The 27,921-nt window shown below is 47.4% G+C and overlaps 10 protein-coding genes across 10 annotated transcripts; 7 read left to right on the top strand and 3 right to left on the bottom strand.

Moving 5' to 3' along the window:
- Positions 1-558: 558 nt before the first annotated feature.
- TGAM01_v210843 (hypothetical protein) lies at positions 559-1,008 on the top strand (the record flags this gene model as incomplete). Its single annotated transcript, XM_024550888.1, has 1 exon — positions 559-1,008. The coding sequence occupies one exon, from the start codon at positions 559-561 to the stop codon at positions 1,006-1,008; it is 450 nt and encodes a 149-aa protein (XP_024404369.1).
- Positions 1,009-1,058: 50 nt separating this feature from the next.
- Positions 1,059-1,562, top strand: TGAM01_v210842 (hypothetical protein; the record flags this gene model as incomplete). The annotated part of the gene is made up of 1 exon (XM_018809720.1): positions 1,059-1,562. One exon carries the CDS (start codon positions 1,059-1,061, stop codon positions 1,560-1,562), a length of 504 nt encoding a protein of 167 aa, XP_018657042.1.
- A 2,747-nt stretch (positions 1,563-4,309) lies between these two features.
- On the top strand, positions 4,310-4,627 carry TGAM01_v210841 (hypothetical protein; the record flags this gene model as incomplete). The annotated part of the gene is made up of 1 exon (XM_018809721.1): positions 4,310-4,627. The coding sequence occupies one exon, from the start codon at positions 4,310-4,312 to the stop codon at positions 4,625-4,627; it is 318 nt and encodes a 105-aa protein (XP_018657043.1).
- A 3,038-nt stretch (positions 4,628-7,665) lies between these two features.
- TGAM01_v210840 (ATPase-2) lies at positions 7,666-9,371 on the top strand (the record flags this gene model as incomplete). Its single annotated transcript, XM_018809722.1, has 5 exons — positions 7,666-7,726; positions 7,801-7,886; positions 7,949-7,991; positions 8,063-8,617; positions 8,680-9,371. 5 exons carry the CDS (start codon positions 7,666-7,668, stop codon positions 9,369-9,371), a joined length of 1,437 nt encoding a protein of 478 aa, XP_018657044.1.
- A 1,013-nt stretch (positions 9,372-10,384) lies between these two features.
- On the bottom strand, positions 10,385-11,332 carry TGAM01_v210839 (hypothetical protein; the record flags this gene model as incomplete). The annotated part of the gene is made up of 1 exon (XM_018809723.2): positions 10,385-11,332. The coding sequence occupies one exon, from the start codon at positions 11,330-11,332 to the stop codon at positions 10,385-10,387; it is 948 nt and encodes a 315-aa protein (XP_018657045.2).
- A 1,521-nt stretch (positions 11,333-12,853) lies between these two features.
- TGAM01_v210838 (vacuolar ATP synthase 98 kDa subunit) lies at positions 12,854-16,539 on the bottom strand (the record flags this gene model as incomplete). Its single annotated transcript, XM_024550887.1, has 7 exons — positions 12,854-13,026; positions 13,081-13,203; positions 13,264-13,536; positions 13,653-13,855; positions 14,017-14,822; positions 15,851-16,171; positions 16,258-16,539. 7 exons carry the CDS (start codon positions 16,537-16,539, stop codon positions 12,854-12,856), a joined length of 2,181 nt encoding a protein of 726 aa, XP_024404368.1.
- A 1,004-nt stretch (positions 16,540-17,543) lies between these two features.
- On the top strand, positions 17,544-17,729 carry TGAM01_v210837 (hypothetical protein; the record flags this gene model as incomplete). Its single annotated transcript, XM_024550886.1, has 2 exons — positions 17,544-17,563; positions 17,621-17,729. 2 exons carry the CDS (start codon positions 17,544-17,546, stop codon positions 17,727-17,729), a joined length of 129 nt encoding a protein of 42 aa, XP_024404367.1.
- Positions 17,730-19,333: 1,604 nt separating this feature from the next.
- Positions 19,334-19,552, top strand: TGAM01_v210836 (hypothetical protein; the record flags this gene model as incomplete). The annotated part of the gene is made up of 1 exon (XM_024550885.1): positions 19,334-19,552. One exon carries the CDS (start codon positions 19,334-19,336, stop codon positions 19,550-19,552), a length of 219 nt encoding a protein of 72 aa, XP_024404366.1.
- Positions 19,553-19,817: 265 nt separating this feature from the next.
- Positions 19,818-20,483, top strand: TGAM01_v210835 (hypothetical protein; the record flags this gene model as incomplete). Its single annotated transcript, XM_018809725.1, has 1 exon — positions 19,818-20,483. One exon carries the CDS (start codon positions 19,818-19,820, stop codon positions 20,481-20,483), a length of 666 nt encoding a protein of 221 aa, XP_018657047.1.
- A 1,919-nt stretch (positions 20,484-22,402) lies between these two features.
- On the bottom strand, positions 22,403-24,373 carry TGAM01_v210834 (hypothetical protein; the record flags this gene model as incomplete). Its single annotated transcript, XM_018809726.1, has 4 exons — positions 22,403-22,416; positions 22,529-23,076; positions 23,134-24,075; positions 24,123-24,373. 4 exons carry the CDS (start codon positions 24,371-24,373, stop codon positions 22,403-22,405), a joined length of 1,755 nt encoding a protein of 584 aa, XP_018657048.1.
- Positions 24,374-27,921: the final 3,548 nt, after the last annotated feature.

Raw genomic sequence — 27,921 nt, 5'->3', positions numbered from 1 at the left:
TAACCCAGCCCCGGAACGCGTACATGAAGCTCGAATATTCTCACAGGAACACCAGTTTGGAATCGCGGACAGAAAGTACAGATCGCAAAACATGAGCTCTGCTTATAACACTAACGGAGACCAGATCCAGTCGGAAGGAATTGGGAGTAGCAACGAAAGGGGAATGAAACTATCACTGACACTGCTGCTATTTGTAGAGCAACGGCCGACGGAACCTCGAGATTTGGATTCTGATCGGATCCCGATTCCACTAAGAAGTATGAATTACTTCAGGCGCTTGGATTTAGTTCCACCGAAGCTCATACTCACCACGTCGGCACGCCCGAACGACGATGTCCGCCCCGACACTGAGGGATGGGTTTATCTAAATCTTCTCTGCAACATGGTACAATTGCAGACGGCGAACGTGACCCCGGATTTCATCTGCAAGGCCGTTCTTGGTATGAGCGCCAGGTTCCAGCTGTCACCAGACGGCCGAAAAATTCGGTGGCATGGAGGCACGGACGGAACCGAGTTGAACAGTGACAGCTCGGGGATGACTTGCAACGAGGTTTAAAAATGGACGACGCGGAGCCTAAGGAGGAACGACGCAAGACGCCGAAGTCTGGCCGATCAACAGGCGAGTCTAGGAAGTCAGACAATAAGCTGTCTAAATCCGGCCCACAAGTCTCAGCACCATCTGAGAGCTTTCATTGTAAGCCTCTCTTCATCTATCGGAATTCGTCAGACGAACACTCATCGAAAGAAGACACTCTGTTGTCATTTGATCCTATAAAAGAGAGTAATGGTGGTTCGCGAGGGGTTCGGAGTGGTTTGGGCGCATCAGATAGTTACGAACGTCGTCGCGATGGCGCTATCATTTACTACAGCGGTTTGCCGTTCTGTACCGACCTGTCGGGTGACCCAGGGAATATTTCGCCAGCCCTCTGGAGCAACCAAGAACGGACTGACCCACCTCAACAACCTATTCACACAATACCTTTCCGGTCGAAATCAGGATCTTCCTGATCCGGCGGCCTTTAAGCGAAACGGATCTTGGCCTTGACTCCGATTCGGAGATGGATGTTGATGCAGGTGACTGTACACCTGAGCTGGTAACTCTAGCGAGTGACAAGTCCAGTGTGCTAAATTTGGGGTTTCCTTGGAGAGATGAAAAGCAATTTATCGAAGTTCCTCCATTCGAGCCCTCCGGACTCAGTGGCCTGTTACCAGAAGATCATTTCATGGTAATCGTCACCACCAAGCGCTCAAATCTCGACGCTCAATGCGGTCACGAAGGCAGTGATCAACGCACACTGTCCAAAGAGGTGACGCATACGTTTATCAATCGGTTAGCCACGATGTTGACGTCGTCATCACGTCCGTTCTTTGGTCAAGCATCGTTGCAGGGCGGCACGTCGAGAATTGAGATTCAGTATATATCCGACCATGTTAAGCGGCTACAGCCCGTGCCACTACCCCTACCTATCACATTTTATCCGCCTTTCAGCGCCAATTCCAGGTCCGAGGACAACTTCGGATGTGACGGAGACGAGGAGCTGCATTCTTCCGAAGGTTTCTAAGATCCGGAGGTTTTATGAGTCGATGAGCTAATTTTCATCAATCCGATGACTATCCCGACGGAATAGATCTGAGGTGATGATGAGGATGTAGAAGAGGATGGCCCAATAGGTTTATCAATGGGCGGAAATTTTCATGTACAACCGCACGGCCAGCATTCGCAAGGGCGACGGAGGCACCCTCCCCAGGATCAATTGGAATGTAGTGCACGCGCACCGCCAGGGTAGCCAATTTCCCCATCAACTCCATACTGTACTTCAGCCGTATCTTCTGGATGCGCCGCTCTCGAAGGAGGTTCGTATACACAGACGACACTGCTATCTTAACCACCGGGGCCTCGACCCGCAAGACCACTGGAACTGCACAAACAGAAATACACCCCAGTTGAATAGGGCAGGGAAAACGCTATCTCCTCGACCCAGGAAAAGCAGAAGCTATCCACTTCTACCGCAATGATAGCAAGGCAATCACTCCAAGCCACAGCATTAAGTGGCTTGAAGTATTTCCGGACACCGGCCTATCCTGCAAGATACACAGAACCTCAACCGGGAATGCTGTCAAGGTGACCAACTTCCTACGATCTTCCAGCAAGACACAAAAAGGTCCCCCTTCCAAAGCTGTGGCCATTGCAGTCAAAGCCTATGCCCCGCCAGTAGCTCCTGCCGGGGTGGAGGCATTGTAGCCAGAAGAACGACAAGGCTCTGCCCACCCAGATAGGATGGTAAATATGGGTGTTGGGGGTCTAGTGGACAAAGATCATAAAGGTCTTCAAAGCGGCAGCTAGAGCAATCCTACCAGTATGTTAAACTATAACCATCTAGTACTACATAGGGAATCAGACATCCCCTCTGCAAGCACTGCACTCACACAAGCCCGCCTGAGATGCGCTGCGAAAGTTGCAGGACTGCACAGGACACACCCAATCAGCAAATGAGCCCACAATCTCCACCCCCGCCTCCCAAAACGAGACTTCAAAAAACGGCAAGCCTAATAGGCCAGACCATGAGGCTTACACTCTGCGCAGACTCCAGGTTTTACAATCCGCATCTTATGGTCGCAACCACAGGCTTGTGGGTACGTACTCCGGAATAGCACGGACCGACATCTTTTAGAGATAGCCTAATATCAAAATCAAAACAGCTATTGTCGTCATTGTCCTTTGAAGGAAGTGGCTCGTGCTCCTCATCCAGCAATGCTCTTGCTTCGCAGAGCTCAGAGAGAAGCACACAAACCCATCCCACTGTATAAGAATTATATGTAAGCTCAATGGTTTTAAAATTGTTAGCATAGAGTTCCCCAGTAATAATGGAGCATGCATGAGTAAAATAGTTAGCTTACTTGGCTTCCGTCATGGCCTCTGGTGACAGTTAATTACCGCTGCGCGGTGCTGGTAAGTAAGTATTGAAATATACCTCATAGATGAAGGTGCATTATTATTCATTCCGCTAGTGTCTGCAATATGGCGACGCCTTCATTCTTCCAGCTCTTGGAATCCGCTGGTCTCTTAGGGCATCAAGCCCAATTACTCGACAATGGGTTCGACGACGTAGATGCTTTGTGCACACATTGGGCTTTCGAGGCCTTGGCCAATTGTTAGGATGTCTGCTGGTCGTGGAGTATTTGCTACTGTAGAACACATTTGCGCAAAAAGCCTACGTGTATAGTCGCGTGATGATTGGCAGCGATTTCATCTTTGCTATATCACCTTCCGTCAAATTGCACCGATCGATACTGAGATCTATCCGATAGAGCAGTACCACGGCGCAATAGCACCGGACCTGATGCAAGAGGAGCCCATTGCAGCAGACCTCGCTGAGGGCTATGATCCCAGGCAAAAAGAATTTCTTGCCTCTCGGCTTGGAATTGCTTTTGTCTATTTCAACGCTGAGTACGATAGTCAAGGAGACGCCGAGTTTGTTAAGCAGTGGCAATTTGGTGAGAATGTTACTGTTCATACTGCTTCGGACATGGGAGAGAATTTCCTCATTGCAGTGAATACGTTACCCCAGCATAAACAGGACATCAGAAAACACGGTAGTAGAGGCACATAGGCAAGAAGGCAGTCCAGGTGATTGACTCCTGAAGTTACAGAATTAGTGCCTTAAATTACATAATGATGGAATAGCAATGGCTTTCATTGCAATGAGTACTTGTTAGGTAGCTTCTACTTCTCCGCCGGTTTAATCCCAATAATCCTAAACTCCTCTGCGCTCGAATCTGTGTTTTATGTAGGATATTTTTGTACGTCCGTCTCGAACAACCTGTGCAATTATTTTACCTCACTGCTGAATTACATAATGCCTACGCCATTATGCTCAAAACCTGTAGCTTCCGGAACCCCACCGGATAAGCCAATTATATTAATACCACAGGCCAGAAGTATGCAAAGAAGCAAGTTGAAGTCATTGGATGCCGAGAAGGTGGCGAATGAGAGCTGGCGACAACGAGAAGACAAGCTAGAGAGTTGACAAGCTTTGGCTTAGAGCAAAGTCTATTCTGAGAGCCATTGGACTCTGTCCTGTGGCGATCGATCCCCAGCTCCCAGGCAACTACCGGTAGCTATGCGCGGTGTTAGATGCTATTAGCTAGTCTGTTTCCATCTCTCTCTAGAGTGCTGACCTCGAGTTCCGGTGGATCGCAGTCAGATTGACATGCAACTCCCATAAAAGGGCGCGTCCTACGTCCAAAGCGCAATGCTATGAAAGACGCAAACTTTTTTACCGCCTGTGTCAACTAGTTGCAGCCCAAGATGCGCTCTCCATTGAGTACTCTCGTCCGCGCCACTGTGCCTGCTATCCCTGGCCACTCCATGACGACATCTTCACCCATATTTTCCTACTTCAGCAGCAAGGATTCCCCTGTTGGAAAAGAGGGCCGCTCTCTGCCTAAAGCCGCTGTTAAGCCTAAGCCCCAAGTATACAACTCAAATATCACAGGCTCGGGCTCGGATCCTAGGAGTCAGCTCACGACCGCGCAGAACCAGGAAGTGGACGAGCATAATCGTCACTTTACGAAGGAGCGTGCCAGAGAAGACGGGACTAATGACAAGGGTGGCACTCGTCACTAGCGCCAGCTAGCAGATGCCATGCTCTGAGCAAGCTGCTAATGACAAGCTTGGCGCCAAGAAAACCCTTTGTGGGACCTTTTGCGGGGGTACAGCAGACTCGCAACGGCTCTTATGTTCCTAACCATAGACAAACAGTCACATTTATATCAAGCCCCCCCTTTTTTTTTAAAGATGTCTCTATATAGCAACACTTACGAGATTTGAACCTTACACAAGTGCAAATAAATAAGTTCAAATTTTAATTAGTATGATGGCTTCGTCCTGTTATGGGCTTTACATTTTCTCCTGTCATAACCGAGTTGAGGCTCTCAACTCTAGCCAAAGCAGTGTCTCCTGCAGTGTCGAAGTCCAGCCATTCAGGCCTTAACTGCACATAAGCTTTCATCAGGCCTGTTCGTTATCAGGGAGGATGCAGGGGACATTCTCGGGGTGCAGAATTCGGAACATACAGCGCCAATTGTTGATGCAATTCATTGTGATAGGCCTGAATACATATTCTCTTGTGCCCCTAACTAAATCCTTTTAAGGATAGGCAGGCCCTCAGCCCAACAAGTAGATGTTGATGTCATCCACATCGGGTTTGACTAGACGTCATTCTATCATCAGCAACGCCTTAAAGGCATATAACGATAGGAGGTAACGGATATAAAGACAGTGACAGGGGTGAAAGTTCCTGAGGATGTACACAAAATGGCTTAGAAGAGACAAAGAAGAAAACACACATTACACACGTTACACACACACCCAACATCAGTATAATATTAATTAACAATAACTACCAAACTTCATGTTTACCTCCTTTGTCCTCTCGCCTTTAATCTTCATCCTATAAATTTTGGTGGGTTTAGTTATTTCACTTCCTGGCAAGCTTCTTGCCTGCTCTTTAAGTGCTCCCTGTGGCTGTGAAAGACACGAGCCTTCTAATGGGCCTTCATTGGGCTCATCGAGTTGTTTGTAGCAACCTTGTTGGCTCTGCATCTACATAATTATTCAGTTAGGGCCACAGTTATCCGTCTCATTAGCAGGTTGACTTGCCCCCACAGTTTGCATAGTGCCTCCTGTTAATATCATCTTGATGGATTCGTCTAAGTCTTCGGTTCAACTCGATTGCTAAAGTGCCTTTCGAGTCGGCATTGTAAGGGCCCTGCGCTCCCTGCCTGTGCCATACTTTGTTAGTCAGGTGCACGCACCTCTTTGTCGCGGGTTATTGCACGCCTGTGACTAGGTAAGTGATACTGCCGCAGCAGCGCCACCAGCTAGTACGCCTTTCTCCGTATATCAAGTCCCGTACAAGATTATCGCGGTTAAGATCTTCGTTCCGAATAGCTTTAGTGGGGTACGTAGGCAGAAATCGGCTTACCTGTGAGTCACAAAGACACCGAAGGGGGAAACGAAGCGAGCTAAGGTAACGCTCTTGTCGTTTAACCACATCTTGTAGGCCTCGACATTGCCGACGAACACGATGTAGTCGTCGGATTTGCCTTTGCAGTGGACCTTGGACAGGGATCCCTCTCTTCATGTCTGTTTGGCAGAACAGTACGGCCGTGGTGAAGCGCTGAATGTGGGATGTCGTTCTACCTCAATACTGCCCAAATGTCTCCAAGGGCCTGTATGCTTAAGTAGACAATTTTGGAACATTTAGTTTGTCAGTTACTGTTGTATTTACACTGGTTATAAGCATACTACCAGAATTGCAACCACTCCATCAGGTCCCCGGGTGGGTGGGCATACTGATTAGGTTCGGCCGTCCGTTATGGAACTATTACCCATTATTTTCGTCTTGGTGGGCGCCGCACTTTGATAACAATTGGATGGTATGGTATTGGGGCCGATGGGTTAATTGGCAGCCGGTCGCGAGTGCGCCGAAGCAGCTTTGCCATCCATGCATGGAGACACCGTCCATTGGGCAGCTGTCCATCGATCGGTAGATAAATGCCGATCGAGCTATGCCTGCTGATCTCTGCTTTTAGTTGACCCCTGTGGCGAGGCCCTGCTGAATCAAGCGTTTAGCCAACAGCCATGTGGGTGCTCACAATATTAACATTTGAAGTAGCGACTGTTGTGCTTCACGGACTTGCGAGCTATTCGCCGTATGGGTCTCAACAACTGGCAAGCTTATGGCTTGGCAACGTCATTGGTCATTATTGTTGCCGCAGCACGTCATACCCAACTATGACCTGCCTATATTTCTCTTAAGTACCAATCAACCTACCTTCGATGAGCTAGCCCACCGCTAGCGTCACTGAAAGTTCAGGAAGTGCGTCTTGGTGGTGAATGTTGTGACTAACCGCCAAGCCTGTTAGGCGCCATTCGTAAAGTTGATGTGACGGTTCCGTCCTGACCTCCCACACCACCAATTGACTAGCTCAGCTTGACCCCATAAAGCGCTTAGAGCACACCTGCACCTAGTAGGTTTTATGCTATGCCTACTACAGTGTGTGTATGCCTTGTGTCTGTTTCCTCATACTCCCTCGTCTTCCACTATCAGCCCATTCCCAGCACATGCAAATTGAGACAGTAGGTACAGAATGTTCGAGTAGGGCGTACACAATCAAGGGCATTACAGTAGTCCTCTCGTAGCATGCTGGACCTATAGACGGCATAAGTGATAGCCAACTTCCCTGCAGTTTCTCTGTAACACTCAGGCACTGTTGAATAACGTGGGTGCTCACAACCGCCGTCCAGCACTGCTACCAGCTCCGTAGATGCTAAGTTTCAACCAACCCCTTTCAACTCCCATGCATGATATCTCTCTGTCAACTAGGAAGATGTTCAAGAAGTTAGCCTCTGTCCCTCTCGCAGCCATTTTGTGGCCTCTCCGGCTTGCGCGTTAGTTGAAGTCGACTGAGCTGACACCCGTTTCTCGACAGTAGTATTTCGTCTTTAGCCAGAGCAGGCCGTCCGTCGTTCGCTGTCAAGGCCACACGGCGTCCCATCAAGCCGGCATCTCTCCAATTCCCTCTCAGCAGCCGGTTTGCGTCTACGGCCGGCGTCGGAAGCGGCAAGATTCATCAAGTGAGCCGGATTTCGGATACCTCATGGCCAATCAGCTTTTTACTTACAAGAACAAACCACAGGTCATAGGTGCTGTTGTCGATGGTTAGTGAGAGTTTTTCAGCAGACTCAAGCATATCCTTTCTCATGTGAAACTTGCGCAACTGATTGTTACACAGTAAAATTCAATGACTTGAAGCTGCCCCCCATTCTGAACTCGCTCGAGACAGACAACAATGGTCAGAGACTCGTGCTCGAAGTCGCGGTATGTGGAGTCATCCGGCGGCATTTTGGCAGCTATGCCTGGAACGCTAATTTAGCCATCAGCAACATCTTGGCGAGAATGTCGTCCGGTGCATTGCCATGGACGGTACGTTGATTCCTTCGTCCGCATAGTTTTCGTTCTCAATCTCTGGTAGGCCCGATTCTAACTTGTTATAGGTACCGAGGGTCTCGTCCGCGGCGCCAAAGTCAGGGACACTGGTGCCCCTATCACCATTCCCGTTGGCCCTGCTACCCTGGGTCGTATTATGAACGTCACCGGTGACCCGATTGACGAGCGTGGCCCTATCAAGACCGATAAGTTCTTGCCTATCCACGCTGACCCGCCTTCCTTCACTGACCAGTCCACTACTGCGGAGATTCTGGTCACTGGTATCAAGGTTGTCGACCTGCTCGCTCCGTACGCTCGTGGAGGGAAAATTGGTCTCTTCGGTGGTGCCGGTGTTGGCAAGACCGTCTTTATTCAGGAGCTGATCAACAACATCGCCAAGGCTCATGGTGGGTACTCCGTCTTCACCGGTGTCGGTGAGCGTACTCGAGAGGGGAACGACCTGTACCACGAAATGCAGGAGACCTCCGTTATTCAGCTCGATGGCGACTCTAAGGTCGCTCTGGTGTTTGGTCAGATGAACGAACCCCCGGGTGCTCGTGCCCGTGTTGCTCTTACTGGTCTGACTGTTGCTGAGTACTTCCGTGACCAGGAGGGTCAGGATGGTAAGCCTTTAATTTCTAACGAGAAAATACAGACTAGATATGATGACTAACTGCCATTTCAGTGTTGCTCTTTATCGATAACATTTTCCGATTTACCCAAGCTGGTTCTGAGGTGTCTGCTCTGCTCGGTCGTATCCCCTCTGCGGTCGGTTACCAGCCCACCCTAGCCGTCGACATGGGTCAAATGCAGGAGCGTATCACCACCACCAAGAGGGGCTCTATCACCTCCGTCCAGGCCGTCTACGTCCCTGCAGACGATTTGACTGACCCAGCTCCCGCTACAACATTCGCTCATCTGGATGCCACGACTGTCTTATCCCGTGGTATCTCGGAGTTAGGTATCTACCCCGCTGTTGACCCTCTCGACTCCACGTCCCGTATGCTCGACCCCCGAATTGTCGGCCAGGAGCACTACGACACTGCTACTCGTGTCCAACAGATCCTGCAGGAGTACAAGGGTCTCCAGGATATCATCGCCATTCTTGGTATGGACGAGCTATCTGAAGCGGATAAACTCACCGTTGAACGTGCCCGTAAGATCCAGCGTTTCCTAAGTCAACCATTCACCGTCGCCCAGGTCTTCACTGGTATTAAGGGTAAATTGGTTACCCTCGAGGACACCATCGCCTCATTCAGGGCCATCCTAAACGGTGAGGGTGATAATCTGCCCGAATCTGCCTTCTATATGGTGGGCAACTTTGCCTCAGCCAAGGAGAAAGGTGAAAAAATTATTGCGAACCTGGAGAAGAATTAGTTAGTATCAGGGTAATTATATCTGGGAATGTAGAGGGAAGCTGTTTACTGGCTGAGGAACTGGAGCTGGCGAGGATTCTCTTCCGAACTTAATCAATCAAGTCTATTTTGTGTGTGCAGTATGCGTCACTGTGAGCAGCCGGAGTCGTGTAGAGTCGCAGCTCGCCATTAGTAAACACACAGCGTGTAGAGTGGCCACCGTTGAGTGCTGCTCGGTCCAAGCTTTGCACGAGATACTGCTGTTGCTTGACTCTTTGCTATGGAATGCCGATTTAGTCTCGGCAGACAAACGTTACAAGAGAAGAAGTTGTTTTAACATTATTTATCACGCCACATAGCCTTCCCCGAGATCTGTCGAGTGGTCCGAGTAGTATGCCCTACTTCACACGGTGTGCCATATGGCTCCAGGTGTCGTCGCCCAGAGCCGTGGGCAAATTTCAGAGCTGTTGGAGGCGAGCTTCATCGCGAGAATTTGATCCCGAGCCTCAACGCCTCGCCTAGCCAAATCAATTTAGAACTGATGTCTAGTCTTCCCCAAGCTACCATAGCTTTCTTGCAATCGTCTCGTTTTATCGATTGGGGCAGCCGGCAACTATGAAAATCCTTACTGGCTCTCCGAGGCTGTAAGGTGCCTATAGCGTTGAAATCATTGCGGAGACGATCCTCCAGCCCAAAGATTCCTAAGGTGTCCGCGATAAGATCGGATACTTGACCCTTGATAACGCTTATAGCATTGACACAACCATGTGATCTATTCCAGAGACTTACCATTTCAATGCTGCCCATCGTCGACTCCACTACAAAGACCACACCATCAATCTGACGATGCGTTTCTGTTTGGCAAGAACAAGGATGCTTCTGATGAACCCCCATACGTCAAGTATCACAGCTATCATGCAAGGCACAAGAAGGCGTCGTTGGATGAGCGGAGACCGGGACTGCTTGGCGGCAATATGACGGATTCGGTATGCTTCACAATCTTGTGGTGTGGATTTGCTCATCGACTCACCGCTACTAAGCCCTGCAAGCTGTCAGCCGTATGACCCTGCAAGACAACTCGACAAGGTGATCAAGATTAAGATATAGGGTGGTCAGGGTTTTAAGCCGAAAGTTATCCAAAGTCGCAGATGAAGGCTTAGCAAGCATGTCGGGACTTATGCGGTTGGCATTATCGACAACGCAGCCAGAAGCGACCTCCAAAAAATCAATGGAGGCGTTGCTTTCGGCAAGCGCAGTAAAAAAAGCATGCAGCATTCGGCGGACCAGCTTGACGCTTTTTGACGACTCAAAGGTAAGACACCTTTGCGGCAGTATGCCGATTTCTCTCCACAAATGTCTCAGGCCCCAGACCCTGTTGTCGTCTGTGATCCTTCTGGTCTTGCAGTTAACGAGGCCCTTCATGGCACGCGTGAGATATACGATGTCGCCTCCCCGCTTAATGAGTTCCTCCTGGTCATTGAAAGCCTTGCAATAAGCTGTCTCGTTTAGCCGACGTAAGTGAGGGTAGTGGTTATCATCATCATCACTGTCAGCTTCTTCGCCGCTTGTATTTTCTCCATCCTCACCTTCTCCTTCTCCTTCGTCCTCTTCCTCCATTTCTTCGTCGGTCTCTTCATCTTGGCCATTTTCCCTGCGTTCTCTCTCGGCAGCCATCTCTGAAAAGGGCCTTGAGAGCGGTTCAATAATACGCAGCTCATCAAGAGGCAAGAGGTAATTAGTGCATATTTCTACTTCTTCAATAGATGAGCCGAGAGCAGGATGCTCGGCAATATTAGCTAGTGCTTCCAAGCTTCGGCGCTCAAGCATCACGCGGCGCGTGCGGAAGTACTTCTGAGAAAATATATGAAGTGTCGTATTATTGAGCGTGTGGCACGTTTGGCGTAGGCACAAGAAATCATTGGGCGAAAGATGCTCGACTATATGGCTGGTAATCTCTAGAGAGAGATGAAAAATCGGCGCCATTTATGCGGAATAACAGTGAGGCATGCCTCACCAAACCAAGGCTGTCAGAATGGTATAAATGGAAGCTATATTTCCTTCGTTGGGGGCCCCGAACGTGTGGCAGTGCCTAGGTAGATTATCTGGGTTGGCGGCAGTTGTTGTATATTTTGCAGTAGGATCCGATTGATTGAGCAGGACACCACAGGCTTTATAGCATGCAACGATACAAGCTATGCGTGTGTGTGCGTTGTGGGTACGGCCTAATTTCGGGCCTGAGGCGCTACGAGCCAGCATGCATGCAGTCATGATATGAGCTAACTTGCGGCCAAGATTATTCGCAGAAGCAAATGATAAACAATAGGTGAGGCACACAAAGTGAATTATGCAAGGGGGCAAAAGCCAAGTAGCCTAGATTTCATTATTTGGAAAGGAAATTACCATATTATATGGGAAACCATGAGGGAGTGAATAGCTAGACATTGCCTGCTCTTGGGTGGATTAAGGTGCAGGGTAAGTGTTACGACCCGACCTCTTAAGGAACATAACACAGTACGTACCCCGGGATAACCTCGGAACGCACGACCAATTAGAAGAGGACCGACGACGAGCCAGCGGTCCTACGTACTGGACCGACATACGCGAGCGGTCCTCAGGATATTGGACCGATGGGCTATATCGGTCCCTACGGAACGACTTACTATATAAGACGTTCGAGATACACTCATTAGATAGCTTAGATAGTCAGTCGTTAACAACACAATAGTACCAGATACAGGTCATACTATATCTACCAACTCGTGACTACGCAACGTGCTCAATAACGGATATCCTATCCCATCTGCCAACATAGACACACGCATCTATCCCTTGGGAATCCCCCCTACCCTATAACGATAACCTAGGATCTAGGGACCGGATCGTCACAGTAAGTGGCCGACGCTCCAAGTTGGCAAGTCTAAGCTGCCGACCGACAGAAGACCTGCACAGGTTACGCAAGAAGCCGCTGGATTCAATGAAGGATGCGCAGAGCTTTATAAGACTTTTAGTAAACCGACCTTCCGGCTTCGCCTCAAAGTTGGGCCCAAAACCACTGAAACACCCCATTAATCGGCACACTTTTATAGCTTATTGTTATATATATATTATAAAAAAATACATAATTTATAAAAGTCGGCTGTAATACTAAAATAAACTGTGCATGCCGCTTTTTGGGGTGTTTCAAGGGTTTTGGGTAACTCCGAACATCTGCGAACACCAGCGGCTATGAAGATGCGGGAAACTGAGCAGCCTTCTATTCCTCCACCACGTCCGGGTCCTGACCTCGTGCACTGTGCTTTCCAGCTGTAACATACTGTCCCTAATTAATTAGTAATACAAGAGATAAATCTAGCTCTAGGTTTGTATTATGTACCTCTAGTTGCAGCAACAGAGAGTCATAAATTCTCTCTCCATTAATAGAGGTATTTTCGACGATTTCCGTCGTTATAGTACATATACCACAGCAGCACCTGGATTCATACAAGGCGCACAACGATACCTACATTATCCCAAGTGGTCTTTTAACTCCTCCGACTCCTCTAACAAAGCTTTGAATGAGAATGGTGCGAACGGCCAACTCTCAAACTCTGCGAACTTGGAGAAAGACTCAACCCAGGACAATCTGAGCGAGTGCAGCATGACACTGGTACCCTCCATGCATATCAAAATGGCCACCGCTAATAATCTGTCAACGTCCATCTCTTAGTAGTGAGATGGAAAGCTAAGCTTACTGAGGAAAAACCACACATAGAAACAGACGACAATCGTAATCACGCCGACAGCACCTGGTGGGCTAGCGATAAGGCCCAGAGACGTAGGTAGGAAGCAGTATGAGAAATGCAGTTCAAGTAAAACTCTATAGGATTATGTTAGGACTCAATGTCTCCCCGATTGCAAATAAAGCGGCAGCCTACCAATAGTATGGATGACTTGGTGCATCAGGACCTCTCCAAACTCGAACTCCTCGCGATCTTCATCTTTATTCTGAGTAATCATTGCAACTCCCTCACCACCTTCGTTAGAATTAGCGCCATGTTCATTGACTGAAGTCCCGTCCTCGCCGTCTCTGCCCATGGCGTTAACACGGCTTTCGCCGATGCTGCGGTAACCCTTACTGCGGACACGCTTGTGTTCCCAACGAAGATAAAACGGCTTGAGAAAGAGCAGGATCGGAATCTGGACAAGAGCTATGAAAGCAGAATAACCTGAACATACTCTTGCCCGGCGAACAAGCATTCATCAAGTGTTCCAGGCTGCAGGAACATATAGATCAGCATGTTCAGAAGGCCTGGAGGCTGCGCACCAGTGCCAAGCCAGTCCACCGACCACTTGTAGATGATGCAAAGGACGAGATAACCGAATATAGCCTGGAAAAATATCAATCTAGGAAGGAAGTTACCCCAGATATCAATGGGCTTCTTGAAATATCTCGCGTTGATGTAGGCGAAGCATAGAGAGTAGGTCATGTAAGCCCAGCCAAGGATGATACTCATCTTCATCTTATAGCTGTTGCTGAAGAGAAGATTATTATCTGCTCTATGCCAAGCCCAATCTAAACCAAATGGATAGCGGTAGCCATTATTATTTAAAGTAGCAGAAATAGACCATTGTTCTTGCCAGCCCTTGGGCTTCTTAACGCCCAAGCGCTGTCGAACAAGGTCATGTACTTAGAAAAGATATCATTATAGCTGAGGCCAGTGAATGAAGAGAAAGCTGCCATAATCGGCATAATGTATCGGCCGTAAAAGACTATGGCGAACAGTTCGAGTTTAACCTCTTTTAAAGGCTTCTCCCAAAAGATCATAGCCAGTGCAGCAGAGAGCAGGATAAAAGCGTGTCCAAAGTCGCCAAACATTACAGCAAAGAGGAAAGGGAAGGTAACAATGACAGGCACGGCCGGGTTTACCTCTTGATAGGTGGCTGTACCATACGCATCGACAATGGTCTGGAAGCCTTCGGTAAACTTATTGGTCTTCAGATAAGTAGGTGGCTTCTTGTTGGATCGGACTTCCTTAATAATGGATGGAGCGGAGGAGTCAAATCGGTTGGTGACGTCCTGAAGAGTAAACCTGATGAGAGGCAAATCATTAGCGGGGCACCAGCCTTCAGCGATAAGGATCTGGCGGGCAGGATCGAAAGAGAATAGATTGAGGGTGGTGTATGTAGCCTTCTCCTTTGCAATGAGCGCCATCCAGGCAGACAGATATTGCGAAATTTGGTTCAGTTCTGCTTCAAGAGTAGCCTGGGTGTTGCGAAGGACGCTCTGGACGTCCTCGAGGCGACTGTTCACTCCGTGAATCTGGTTACGGCGGTGGTTGCTATTCTCGTCGACATTATACACCTCAGCTCCCATAAATTCAGATATCTTCCGAACCTTGGCGACCATCTCTCTGCCATGAGTGAAGATGAGAAACACATTCTTCTTGACGGTCTCATTGTTCGTGGGGTCAATTAACGGCTCCGGAATTTCTGACTGTTTCATGTACAGGCAACAAGTATAAATACATGCTCTACCGTTCTTGCTGCTGTCTTCAAAGAATACTTGTTCTTCACTTTTCCAAGACGCTAGAAGCCTTTAAAAATCCTACATTATTATATTCATCATGCATTATCTTACTCTCCTCCCTGTTCTTCTTGCCCCCTTCGCGGCAGCTTTACCTGCAGCTGAGGATTCTGTCACTATCTATGATAGCCCAAACTTCCGCGGGCAACATAGAATAATCCCAGTGAATGGAATCTGCGTTAACCTGGGGCCTCCTTTGTCGGTGCATAAATGGATAGATTCAGACCATCAGGCTAATATTGACACAGCTTTACTTCCGGCCGAGGTATTCAGTCTCTTCAGTTCTCTGCTCCTGAAGGCGAAAATTGCGAGCTTCACCCTGAAGTCTCCTATGGCTTGTACTTGGACTGACAAGTAAAAGGACCTCAAACTGCCGTGATGACGATCCGTTACTTTTCTTTGAGAGCCAACAGCACACTCGCGTTACAACACGCTCGATCCGATGCGCTAAGAACGCTGCAATTGATGATGACGATGATTAAGATGGGGAAGGCAAAGAATAGGAATATATGTGGGAAAGGGTTTTTTAGCCGGGATATGTCAGTCGAGGTGGCGTGGTGCTAAATGAGCTGTAAACTACTACTGCAGAACGCCTGGGAGCCTCGGTGAGGTTTTTTGCCTTGGAATGCGTGGATTTTTCCCTACACTATAGTGCAAACGCAGAGGCTATAATTCAGTATATTTCTTACTACATATCGTAGGGCCTATTCTAACCTAGGGCTACAAGGTTAAGTTAAAAGGTGCATTCATTCATGCAGCCGTCTTGACTCACAATATGCAATGAAGAAGGTGACGCCAGGAACAGATTTAGCCATGTTTGCATTTGGGGGTCATTAGCGGTAGTCATGCCGCCTAGGGAAGTTACGGACAACTTCTGCTAAACGACTCGTGTGGTCTGCCGCAAGGTACACACTTGGGTATCAGCGCCTGCCACGCACTATGATGTTGGCCTTCGGCGGCACATTTTGCACATATTCGATTCTTGCTGCACAAGAACGCCTTATGGCCGAGTTCTTGGCAGTTATAACATTGTTTAGGTCTGGCTCTTCGCTCAAACACGCTGGTATACGCTGAACACCGGCGACAAGGAAGTATTGTTCTTGCAATAAACTCATAGCGTCACTGTTTTTGGTGAGGTATACTACCATTGATCCATATGCTTTTGTGTTATCCTTCCGGCTTAGCCAAGCCATCTTGGCAATCTGCACTTCATTTTCCTGGCTCAGGGATTCGATCGCTCCCTCCAGGACCTTGCCTTCCTGTCAAGGATACCAGTGCGGTTGATGTTATCAACTTTGACTGGGTACAATTGGTCTCGGACTCTGACACCTGGTGCGTTCCTCACATCAATAACCTTCTTGATTCTCTCCAGTTCTTCCCCAATCCTGCCGATTACTTTTACGCGATTAGCATTTCGTCCATCTCTGGTCACTACGACACAGCGCCAACTCGGCTGGTCACTAGACGCCCGAATTTCCTGGTCGATGGTCTTTAGAAGCACGGCCGGCGTTGTTTCTCCAATATGGTCGTCGGGAACTCTGGATGTGTCCACTGTACAGAAGCCTGGCTCGGGGAATTCCGATGCCACCGTAAACGAGCTCCCGATTGAATTACTAACAGGCGACATTCTAGCGGCATGCACATATGTTCGACCAGGTGATCGTGTCGCTTTAGAATTGTTTCAGGTGACAAGCTGTCGCCGGGTCTGTTCCAGCTTGCTACGTGCCTGGGTGAGTTGTTCTCGGACCTGTGCCAATTCTTGTGCCATCGGGGACATGGACCTAGTGACTTCTTCAGCCATGCAGTTTTTAAGCTTTACAAACTTGAGCTGAAACTCAGTCTTCATAGCTTTCATTTTCTCACTGAAGTTTTGTTCTAGAAGTTGTTTCAGTGCACTGGAATGCCTCGGACATGTTGTCGGCTGCTTTTGTCGTGGTCCTTTTCCGTGTTCGGGTATAGCTCCGGGTTCCCTCACTGTTTTCATTCTCTTGACCTTCACTATCGCGATTTTGCTGATCTGCCTCCATAGCTTTCGTAGTTCTGGCTCTTTTGCGCAGGGGCCGATGATATGCCCCGCCAGGAGCCTCTGGCTCGCGATCCATGACAACAATGACGTCTGAAGCGGGGTCCACGACACCAAAGGCCTAAATCTCCGCGAGGCGGTTACTAGGTCATCCAAAAATACAAATACGATAGATAATGGGATTTTATGGCGATATTAAGAGCCTAATTGAATAGAATCGGGTATAATTCTACTCTCTAGGCTCCAGTACAGTACTATCATAACCGAAAGAAGTGTCCGGGTTTCAATCTAATGCCACTCTTTCCGCACGGAACAATGCTGCGGCGTAATGTGGCTAATACGATGTAGGCGCAAATCTGCTCTTTGGTTTTTTTAATCTGGGCCGAATATTATTATATAAAATGGATCCATGATTATCAGGATGATGAACTGATAACTGAAATCGCGATCGCATCTTTAGGCATAAAGGACACTTCATTCAAGCTTTAGTTCCCGCATACAGTCACAGTTGAATCACGCCCTGTCCACAAACCTCAGAGCCAGAATAGTCTTTTTATATCACTAAAGGACGGCTCTAAAACCTGGTGCATTTCAACATAATCTGATCGATGCTATGGACGCCTCTATCGTAAGAACGAATGCCACTGGCTCAGTTCATTTAGTTTGAAGCTAACAGGATTGCAAGGTCTTCTGACTGCGGACTTAATCACTGCATTATTACCCACGAAGCCTATTATAAGACTATTAATTTACAATTGGACGCAGATCACTCCCTTCTTCATACTTTAAAGTAGTTTACTAGCGGTATTAGGTTGAATAATATGGTATCAAGGCTTTTATAGGTATGACATAGCACGGTTCCTAATCTTTTCCCAATACTTCTTATATATAGCAATGATATAACGGAACCATCTTGAAGGTGTATACTGGGTCGACTTGGAGCGATGCTCTTCTTTATTGCCGTCATCCATCCAGCCGTCCTTCACCCTGCCCTCGGACGTCATGGCATGTCTATAGGAAAACACTTGCGGGGCATCTTGAGTTATGCTTGGTTGAGCATGAACATCGAGGGGAGAAGACGCATGTTGCCCATGTTCACTTTCCTGCTGCGTAGGGCTAACTGAGTCGAGAAAAGGGCCGAGGAGGGATTCGTTCATGAGGTTGTAGATACCTTCGCGACAATCGTCTAGCTCGGAAGGGTGGGGGGGCTGAGGTTCACACGGGAGGCTCAAGAGGTGCTCCCGCTCATGATGAGAGATATTTATTTCTCGCAGCCCACAAGGAGCAATATAGAGTCGTATCAGCTTTTGCCATAATGATACTACACGCTTGTCACGCTGTGTACAGCTCTCGCCCGCGAACTGATCATAGAATACAGCATAGTTCTCAGCATCCTGATTGAACTGGAGAGTCTCTTCGCAATGACGTTGGAAAAGATGGGTGTTAAAGGCACGTAAATTCCATGGCGGTGGAGAGACATTTAAGAGAATCTCTCTAAGAGTAGGTCGTCGTGGGTATATCGTATCCATTTAACAACAGTAGTAGTGGTGGAGAGTTGCTTGTGCGCAGTAGGCGTAGGTCATCGATTTTCTAAGAGGGGAGGAAATAAGCCAACAGGTCAGTAAGCTGTGGTTTGAGTAAGGAGTACGTGTGTTTGTGAAAAGTTAAATATGGATGGAAATGTCTTCTACCCTTAATAGCAGGTAAGCCTGACTACTTGGGCAGTGGAATGTATAGCCAGCCACCCAAGTCTCCAAGTGGCAACATGTGTCGCCGATAAGAAATTGATAATTTGAGCATTTGTAAAAGCACTAGGAAAAGGATGAAGTACAGCAGCGACCGGTCCGCTTTGTGAATGTAAAGTTTCTCTCCGCACGGACCATTTTTGTGGCGTATTGTGGCTGATACCGTGCGCAGCTTCCGCGCAGGTCGTACCCTCAGCGAAGGCTATACTACGAGTCGGAACCAATCTTTAATCATGGCATCAGTTTGCTACCATCTCGGCAGCAACAAAATCGACCAATTTATGCCACCAAGAAGCGCCCAGAACAGGCTCTTTTATCACCAATAAGTGCTAATAGATATAAAACCCGACGCTTTACGGTATAATCTAAAATGGGATGATTCGACGAAACTTACCCTGATACATACCTGACAGTTCAAGCAAGCCTGTAGCTGCAGCGACCGCACGATGCTCAGAAGTATAGAAAATCCGATCAACATAGCACTGCCCCGCACTATTGAAACAGACGCAAACCGCTGACAGGTATGGTCAGCAACAAACGGGGCAGTCATGCCTTTTACGGGCATGTTATGATGAGCGCATCAGCCCAGTGTTATACCTTCAAGATACATTCGACTACGTGATAACACTGATGGCGGCTATGTTGGACACTGGATGCATTATAGTTCGGCGCCAGAGCGCTGCCATTCTTCGTTCCTGAATCTATACCCTCCAATGCTCCCTGGAAGTTTGGCGTCTCAGGGTATAAGGAGTCAGTCGCCGACATGGTCAATGCTCTCGAGATTTGCGGAGTGGACTGGAATACAATTGCAAAGAAATATTGCTTCAGATTTGTCTCACTCGGCAAAGCGACTATCAGCCGGCGAATGTTGAACTTGGGTACATGGGTGACCAGTCTCGGCAGTAAAATTGCTTCTCTCATCTTGGGAAAAAGACTTTGTAATATCGTCGATGCGTACGACCAGATAAAAGAAGAAGCGTCCCGAGATATTAAAGAATTTGAGCTAAGGCTAGACAAGAATAATCGCATTCGTTTCATTCCAACTGCAGATGTATGGGCTCGCGAAAACGAAGAAATTCAGAATTAAGACTAAAAGAGGCTATGAAAAAGTGCAATTGATCATTGGATCTCATACCAATGGAATCAAGTGCTGCATGGCTTTCGTCAAAGATTTCTATGCCAGCCATTTACAGTGCTCTATCGGGGGCTGGTGCGCCAGCCATCTTTACTAAGCAAACCAGCTTGAAGCAAGCAAAACTATGGAGAGACGCTTCCGCCACAAAGGATCCTAAGATCGTTCGCGCTGTAGAAAAGTACAAAAAGAAGGGATTCAAATTCTCAGACGCTGGACGTTCCGGGATCAAAATCCGATCTTTAAATGACGAGGATGCTCTGTTGATCGAGTATGGCAAGATGTATCGCCAATTCATAGCCCAATACCGCTATCCCATGCTGAATGATATGTTGAACGAGAGGCGTGAGAATATCGCTGGCATTTCGTGGACAGAGTTTGACGGCCGTATTGTTAGCTTTCAGAGTGTCTTGGGAAGTTTTTTTCGCACCAAAAAGGTCACTTTTGCGGGCTCAGAGCTACCCATGTCGAGTCGCCGCCGCCTCGGCAATATGAATGCAGCCAGTGTAAAAGCTCCTAGCAAGCTCAGATCTGCGGAGTATTGCAGCTCAGTGAAAGAGAGGGAGCGTATGATTGAGCTGATGAAAGGGTGGGCAATGCACGTTGTGGCAGCATCTGGCACGACTAGGTGCTACTTGCAAGATGCAACGTTGTGGGCATGGACACTATAGAAGGCTTGGTTCAAGGTAGGCGTGTCGGAGAGCCCCAACGAGCTACCCGACCAAGGGGAGCATACATTGAATTGGGGCGCTTTTGTGGCTCCCGCCTTGTACAAGTAGTACTGCTACTATCAATAAGGAGGCGCTTTACCTTCGTCGGCTGGAGCGTCTTCGATTGCATATATCGGTACATGTACAGTATATTCGACCTTTAATAGCGGGTAAGCCTGGCTACTTTGTGCAGTGACATGTATCGCCACCAAAGGCCTGGTGACTGTGTGCCTAGCCTCTAGTGGCAATGTAGCGCCAATAAGAAAATGCTAAAGAAAATGCTAAAGAAAATGCTAATTTAAGCGTTAGTGAATGCACAAGGAAAAAGACTATGATGACATCACCTTTGAACCGACCAAAAGTGCTGGATTCCTGTTAAGGCGCGAGAATAAAATAAAGACTATACCTAGTTCCTTCCTCTAAACATAATTCTATCCCTCCCTTGTCGCATAATACCAACAGATCCTACAGCCTGTGATGGGACCCCAGAGTGAAGAGGATTCCCAGGTGAGCACATCTTCTCATTCTCGATAACTCCCCGAAACTTAAATATTTTCCCAAGAAGCGTAATAGGGAGGCGCAGCTCCAAAAGATATACGGAATATTGCCAAGTCGAGATCTTCTTGGCCATCAGCTGGAGGTATGTGATTCCCGCACCTAGCTTTCTCTATTGCCACTGAGTATAGATCACGCTGACCTCTAAATTGGCTGTAGAACAGGACGTTTTTTGATTCTGGCGACTTAGCGCTTTTACAGGCTCAGAAGCCTTCCAGTATGGGCAGTGTTACGACTGGGAGCCAACATCCGTGCCGGGAGGCCATATCCAATCCATTCTGCCCGGTACCAAGCCTGAGCAATGTTGGTGAGGGGGCTAACGAGGGAGGAGACAGGGAGGAGACAGGAAGCGACATAAAAAGTAAGAGCTATCTGAATAAAATGGAAACTGACGAGACCTCTCAGTCTTAAGTCTGAGAACAAAGTCGGGGCTAGACATATAAAGGCTCTAGTGTCTTCTTCTACTTAACAGTGTAAATATTATATGCAATTATGGATCTATTATATAAACAAAATCCAGAATCCATTTCTGGAAATGCTAGGTCCAGTTTAATAATGCATCTCGACGTCTACACTATACAAGCCACACTACGCCACATAATGGTCCGTGCGGAAAGACTTTCGTTAATGAAAACCGGACACTAATTTCGGTTTCTACTACATATTTACATTTAATCAGACACCGCTCATGAGCGGTAGACGTAGCACCTATTTTTTTAAACTATGTATCGTTTTTGTTCAATCTGTCTTCAGTGACGTTAATTGTCCATAAGCGGATTTGTTGCCATAAGCGATGATTTAACATGCCTGTTTGGAAACAAATATAAATTAAGAATACCGCTGCTGGACACCTAAAACATGATAGCCTGTCTACCACATATATTTAGACTATATCAAACTTACTCCACCTTCAAGACCTCACTATTAAGATGCCGCTAGACGGTCGCCTACCTGAAACATGGAAAGCGAGGGTGATCGAGCGAATTCATTCCAGCACTAGGGAACAGAGGCAAACCTGGATTCGATTGACAAATTTTTATCTATTGAACCTTAATAGTGATCAGGCGTACATTAATCTTTTCACTGATAGCGGCACCGGCTCCATGAGCCATTGGCAATTGGTGGCTTTAATGCGATAAGAGGTGCCTTTGCCCATATCCTAAATAGGTAGTGGCTCGGTAAAGGATATTACGTGCCCGTAGGGAGCGGAAGGCTTAAGATCCACTTCCAACTTAAGCCTACATTAAGCAAAATATTTAAGATTAGTGAACAACAAATTCCTAAGACCTGCCTGAATTCTTGTTATTAAATCTTTTATTTTATTATTAAGGATTCCTATCTATTAAATAGTTTAGGTTGCATATGCAGAATTTCCCTTAAAGTTCTACGGTGTGGTTTGCGCTCATTATATCGGCCCTGTTGACCGTATGTTGCTTCGAGGTCCGCCATACTCCTAATTGTATCAGGATGCTTCTCCCCGAGCACCTGCCGTCGAAGATCTAATGTCTGCTTATAGATCCCTTCGGCCTCATTATATCGGCCTTGTGAATAGTATGTTGTCGCGAGGTCCGCCATACTCCTGATTGTATTAGGATGATTCTCCCCGAGTACCTGCCGTCGGAGATCTAATGTCTGCTTATAGATCCCTTCGGCCTCATTATATCGGCCTTGTGAATAGTATGTTGTCGCGAGGGACGCCATGCTCCTAATCGTATCGGGATGATTCTCCCCGAGCACCTGCCGTCGGAGATTCCATGCCCTCCGGTTAACTGGCTCCCTCTCTGTCCACCGTCCTCGATCATACAGAAAATCCGATACCTTACTGAGTAATATTGATGTTTCAGCTTCCTTGCCGCTCGTCTCTGCCCAATCTCCTACCCGTATAGCATGAACCATATACTGCTCGCATCGTGCCCATGTATCTTTCTCTGATTCCGGAAACATATCATCCACCATCTGCAGACATATACTTGAGTAGTATGCCTCTCCATTCTCCGGTCTGTTCCGCCCAGTTGCAAAATTACCTAAGGCTATCTCCATCGGCCTTTGAACCCACAGCCCGTATCGAACAGCCTCCTGCACAAGCTTATGCATCTCATAGCTCCGCCGACCTTCTTCCTCCCGACGCGTATTGAGAAAAGAATACTCAACTAGTCGTGTAATGGCCTGCTGCACCTCAAGCTCTGTAGCCTGTCTAGCTATATCCTCATCGCCAATACTGCACTGGCTGGCCGCCACCATCAACTCATGTGGTATATCTTGACTGTCTAGGTATGCAATCACGTGGAGAATCTGGTATGATAGCTCGCTTTCCTCTCGAATTCGCTCTGTCGAGATCTTCCACATGTGAAGCACAATATTCGACACCTCTGGCCGTCGATGTCGGTCAAAATCGTTTATCTTGAGCAGATCCCATCGGCTCGTGCCTTGCATGAGGAGATCTAGGTATTCCTTGATGGTCATCGATGTCCGCCGTATATACGCCCCAGCTTGCGAGACCGCTAATGGAAGCCGCTGTAGCTCTTCTAAAAGACGATTTTTTCCTATTTCCTCTACAGCTGACTTCTTGCCCCTGGCTGTTGCAAGAAGAGTTGTCGCCTCATCCCTTGTCATGGATGGAACTTCGATACCTCGACGCAAGCCGACGAGCGTACCTGTAATATGCGCATCACGGCTTGTCCACAATATTGTCCCTTGTGGTCCTCGAGGGATATACATAGATAGACTCTCGTTCGTCCCTTTTGTGCGTCCCACTCTAAATAAAGCTAAATTATCGGCATTATCGATAATGAATACCCATCGCGACTGTGCCTCAATACTGTTGCGCACCGAATCAAGCAGATCTGACCCATCAAGCCTCTTGTCGACCCCGAGCTTTTTACCGATCGTCTTATAGTCAGTTGTAAAAGTCGCTTCGCTGTCTGCATGCACCCAGAAGATACAGCACTCGCTATCATTGCACCGTCGATATGCGTAATCGAGCGCGATCTGCGTTTTGCTGCGTTTGTCAACACCTCTGTGATCGCTCATAAGACATAGACTGACCCTGAGCCTCCTAGGCCCCAAAGCGCAGCGCTATAGAACCCCGGCGTGAGCGGTAGGAGCCTGTCAAGTTTATCGATGAGATCCTGACGATAGACTAGGTCTTCGTTGCGGGGATAAGGAATGACGCGAACAGCCTCGGCACGGCCCGGCGGGCGGGGCACGTGGACGTGGAGGTCGCCCTGGTTCATAAAGGTATTGTCGCCGAACTGGCTATGGCTGAGCTTGCGCCGCTCGTGTCCTGAAGATGCCATCGTGAAAAGGACTCAGCGTGAGTTGAAGAATTGAACCATGTGGTCGGCTGAGGGTGTGACCTAAGGGATACGTGAGATGCCACCAATACGACGACACAGCCCACATCAGCCCTTCACGTGATAACATGCCGTGATACGAAACCTCACCCTAGCTCGCTTCAGACCCTCTTTGTTCTCACAGCTATAGCCTGCACGATGGCTTCCCTACAACCGCCTGCCGACCGCAAATACCTCCTTTTTGACATTATTTGCGCTTTACCTCGCGAAGTTAATGCTGTCACCCCGCTGTTCGACGAATTCTAGGACGAGGAGCATGAATTTCACGGCCGAGGAGATGGCGGCTAAAATACCTATATCACCGTGGGACGGATGTACCGCAGTCCTGCTCGCACTGTCATACGGGGCGCAGTCTCTTTGAGTAGCTCGTATACTTCTAGTTACTCGGGTACATGTGCTAATCAAACCGCAATCATAAAATGAAAACAAAAGTTATCCACATGCTGCCATGTCCAACCTCAATTATTCTTATGGAGTTTCCTCCTCAGCAATCAAGTAATTATTGATTTGCTCAAGAATTCTTTATACACTTGCAGCCTTTATGAGTTTATAGTTCTTCTTTTTCCTGGCAAGAGACTTAATAATAACATAAAGAACTAAGCCTATACCTCTTTAATTTTAAGAAATGTTTATATATTTGAAGTGGGGAGACATAATAAGAATTGAGACTGCATATTAGACTCATCTTGTGTTCTGTAAGGGGTAAGATCTAGAGGATATGTCTCATGCAAATCCCTCTACATTCTGTTTTAGCCTCCCTGGTTTAGGTGCTAAATGCGTGACTAGAGAGCAACTCATATGCAGAGCGGTAAAGAAAAAAACTCTAAATACTAATCCTATGTATTTGAAAGTAGGGATAATTAAAGCCCCCTGTGCCTCTACTGCTGACTTTCGTAACTTCTTTTAACATCACACCCTCAGCATAAGCTTTCTGAATTGCTTTCCAGATTGCCATTAGCTACTTCACTTCCATTTTTTTTTTAAAAAAATTGAAGGCATTTGCTCTTGCTCTTATCGCTTTTGCTGCTTCTACCGCCCTTGCCAGGAGTTGCACACCAGGAAGCCTTTATTGTGGACATGTTCTCCTCGATTATAGTGAGTCTCCACGCACAAATTGAATGGAGATTCTTAGCGACAAACATCCTGATACAATTGAGAGTATGGCAGGACTTGCAGCGATATATCATGCTCTCGGCAGGTATGAAGAGGATGAGAGGATATCAGTGGAAGTGCTTGCACTACGGCGGGACATTCTTGGCGATAAGCATCCTGATACAATCAGGAGTATGGCAGCTCTTGCAGCGATATCATGCACTGGGGGGGGAGAAGATGCAGAGAAGTTAGCTTAGGGTTAAAGTTAAGTTAAGAGCTGTCAGGATCTCAATGCTCTGAAATTGTACAAAAAGCTGGTTGTTCGTAATCAGGATTTAAAAGTTCATATTTAGGATCCGGTCACGTGCCATCACATGCAAGCTATTATTACGACATACGGATCTGAGTTCCACCGTAATGCGAAATTGAGGCCTTATGATGTAGGCAGGAATGCATGAGTCATGGCTGCTGGGTCCCATCGTTGTTTCCCTGCCATAACCGCTTTGTCACCGGTACAGTACCTTATCAGCAGAATTGCAGTATAGCAGAAGTGGCGACAAAGTCCTACCTTGACCCTACTAGATTTAAAACCCGATGCTATATATTACGAAACGCCCCTTCAACTCTCTAATACAAAGTTATTATTATATATAGAATATAGGGTTACCGGGTGAGTATTCTACGCACCCCTTAAGGCTTTGTCTTTGGACGAGCCGTAGTCAATCGACCGGTCGAGCCTAGTAGAACCGAATTCGTTCGATTATTCCATTATATAACCTCTTGGCATATGTGGCCTTCCTCAGTGGCTATGTGTTGGGTTGCGATACAGAATGTAAGCCTAACATTATCCAGAAATGGATTTCAGTAGTGGCGACAATCTAGCCTTGTTTCTAAGGCATAAGCGCGCTAGCCTCTAGCCTTGTGGCTGTCAGCATGACTCAAGCTAGAACAAGGCTGGATCACGCCTTCCCGCAGCCTCAAAGCCAGAACCGGTTCGACACTGAATGCACCATGGCTCCAACGCTTAGTGCTTTCCAACATGACTTGATTGATGCTATGATCAAACAAAACTTGCCTAACGAGATTATAGCCAAGGAAGCCGAGTGCCACGAACGCACAATTACATGGCCATATCTAGAGTATAGAATAAAGAGCGACGCCGCCCGTTCACCACAGCGACAGAAGATGCTCGAAGCCAGGCCTGTTAGACTACGTCTTTTTCTAGTGTATCAACGGACTGTTTTACTGGATATGGTTTAGCATAGGGCTTTGCACTACCGAGATGCATGAGATCGTTGCATCGGGAGAGAATACTTAGAAGAGTCAATTTCAAGATGCTCATCTTGAAATAAGCTTTCTTTAATAGATGCTCTAGTTACTCGCGGTTTGTCACCTGACGCGAGCCACAGAATGAAGCTCCCGTTATAGTCGCCGTCCCATCGTGGCTAAAAATCCTACCGAGATTCGTTTTCTACAGAGCCTCTATTCGCATTTGTAATGGGTTGGTAATTGTTGTGATTGAGGCATTTCCAGATTTTCTATGAAAATTTTGAGTGGCATTTAATATTTAGAATATACCCGTTTATCATCTGGGTCGATTAAACACCCTCCAAAGCGAAGTTCTCTGCAGCGATTTCGACGTTGAGCACATCACAACGGAACAATCGGAAACACCATATCCACATCTTCCACTTAGCATGTCAATTTGCACACTCTTCCAAAATGCCCTTCAAGTCCCTTTCCAATGGTAGAGGGGAGGGATATAGTTATAAAACCCTTTCAGGTAGTATACAGCTTCTCGGATTTGCCAGGCTTGTGGATGATACTGTAGATGAAGCTATGGGCTTCTTGCTCGATCGCTTCGCCACTATATTCTCTTCTGGAGCTCCCGTCACAGATTCAGAAGCTAGTACCCCTGCAATTGGTTTTTTACAGCTCCAGTGCGAGAACTAATAAGCGATGCCGGCGCTGGAGGAAAGCAAATCTCTCTGACAGGTGGACAGACGATTAACACTATGAGAAAAAGAATTAAGGTAGGAGGAAGCAGATCAACAAGCCAGGCGATTGAATAGGTGCCCAAAAAAAATAAAACGTTCTGTTGTCTCGCCATGATCGCAGGAGAGCTATATGCTTATAGAGCGCGACTAAGCTTCTAACGACAGTCATATAGAATCGCTCAGCATGTGCTTGCACCTTCTTTGCTGTAATGTCTTCACCAGCAGCGATATTCATATCAATAATTGACAGCGGCTGCTTATCAATTCTCTTAACATGGAAGATTTGCTTCTTAAAACGCCTTATCAAAGTCCAAAGGTCTCCGTTTGGAATACCGGCGTATGATTGTATGGAAGTAGCGGTTTCGCTATTCCAACCAGAAATTGCGGCTTGGAGAGTACTGT

This window comes from Trichoderma gamsii (assembly GCF_001481775.2).
Source record: "Trichoderma gamsii strain T6085 chromosome Unknown Scaffold_74.2, whole genome shotgun sequence".
NCBI lineage: Eukaryota > Fungi > Ascomycota > Sordariomycetes > Hypocreales > Hypocreaceae > Trichoderma > Trichoderma gamsii.
The sequence above is the reverse complement of the archived record's forward strand: the minus strand, read 5'-3'. Positions and strand labels throughout refer to the sequence as shown.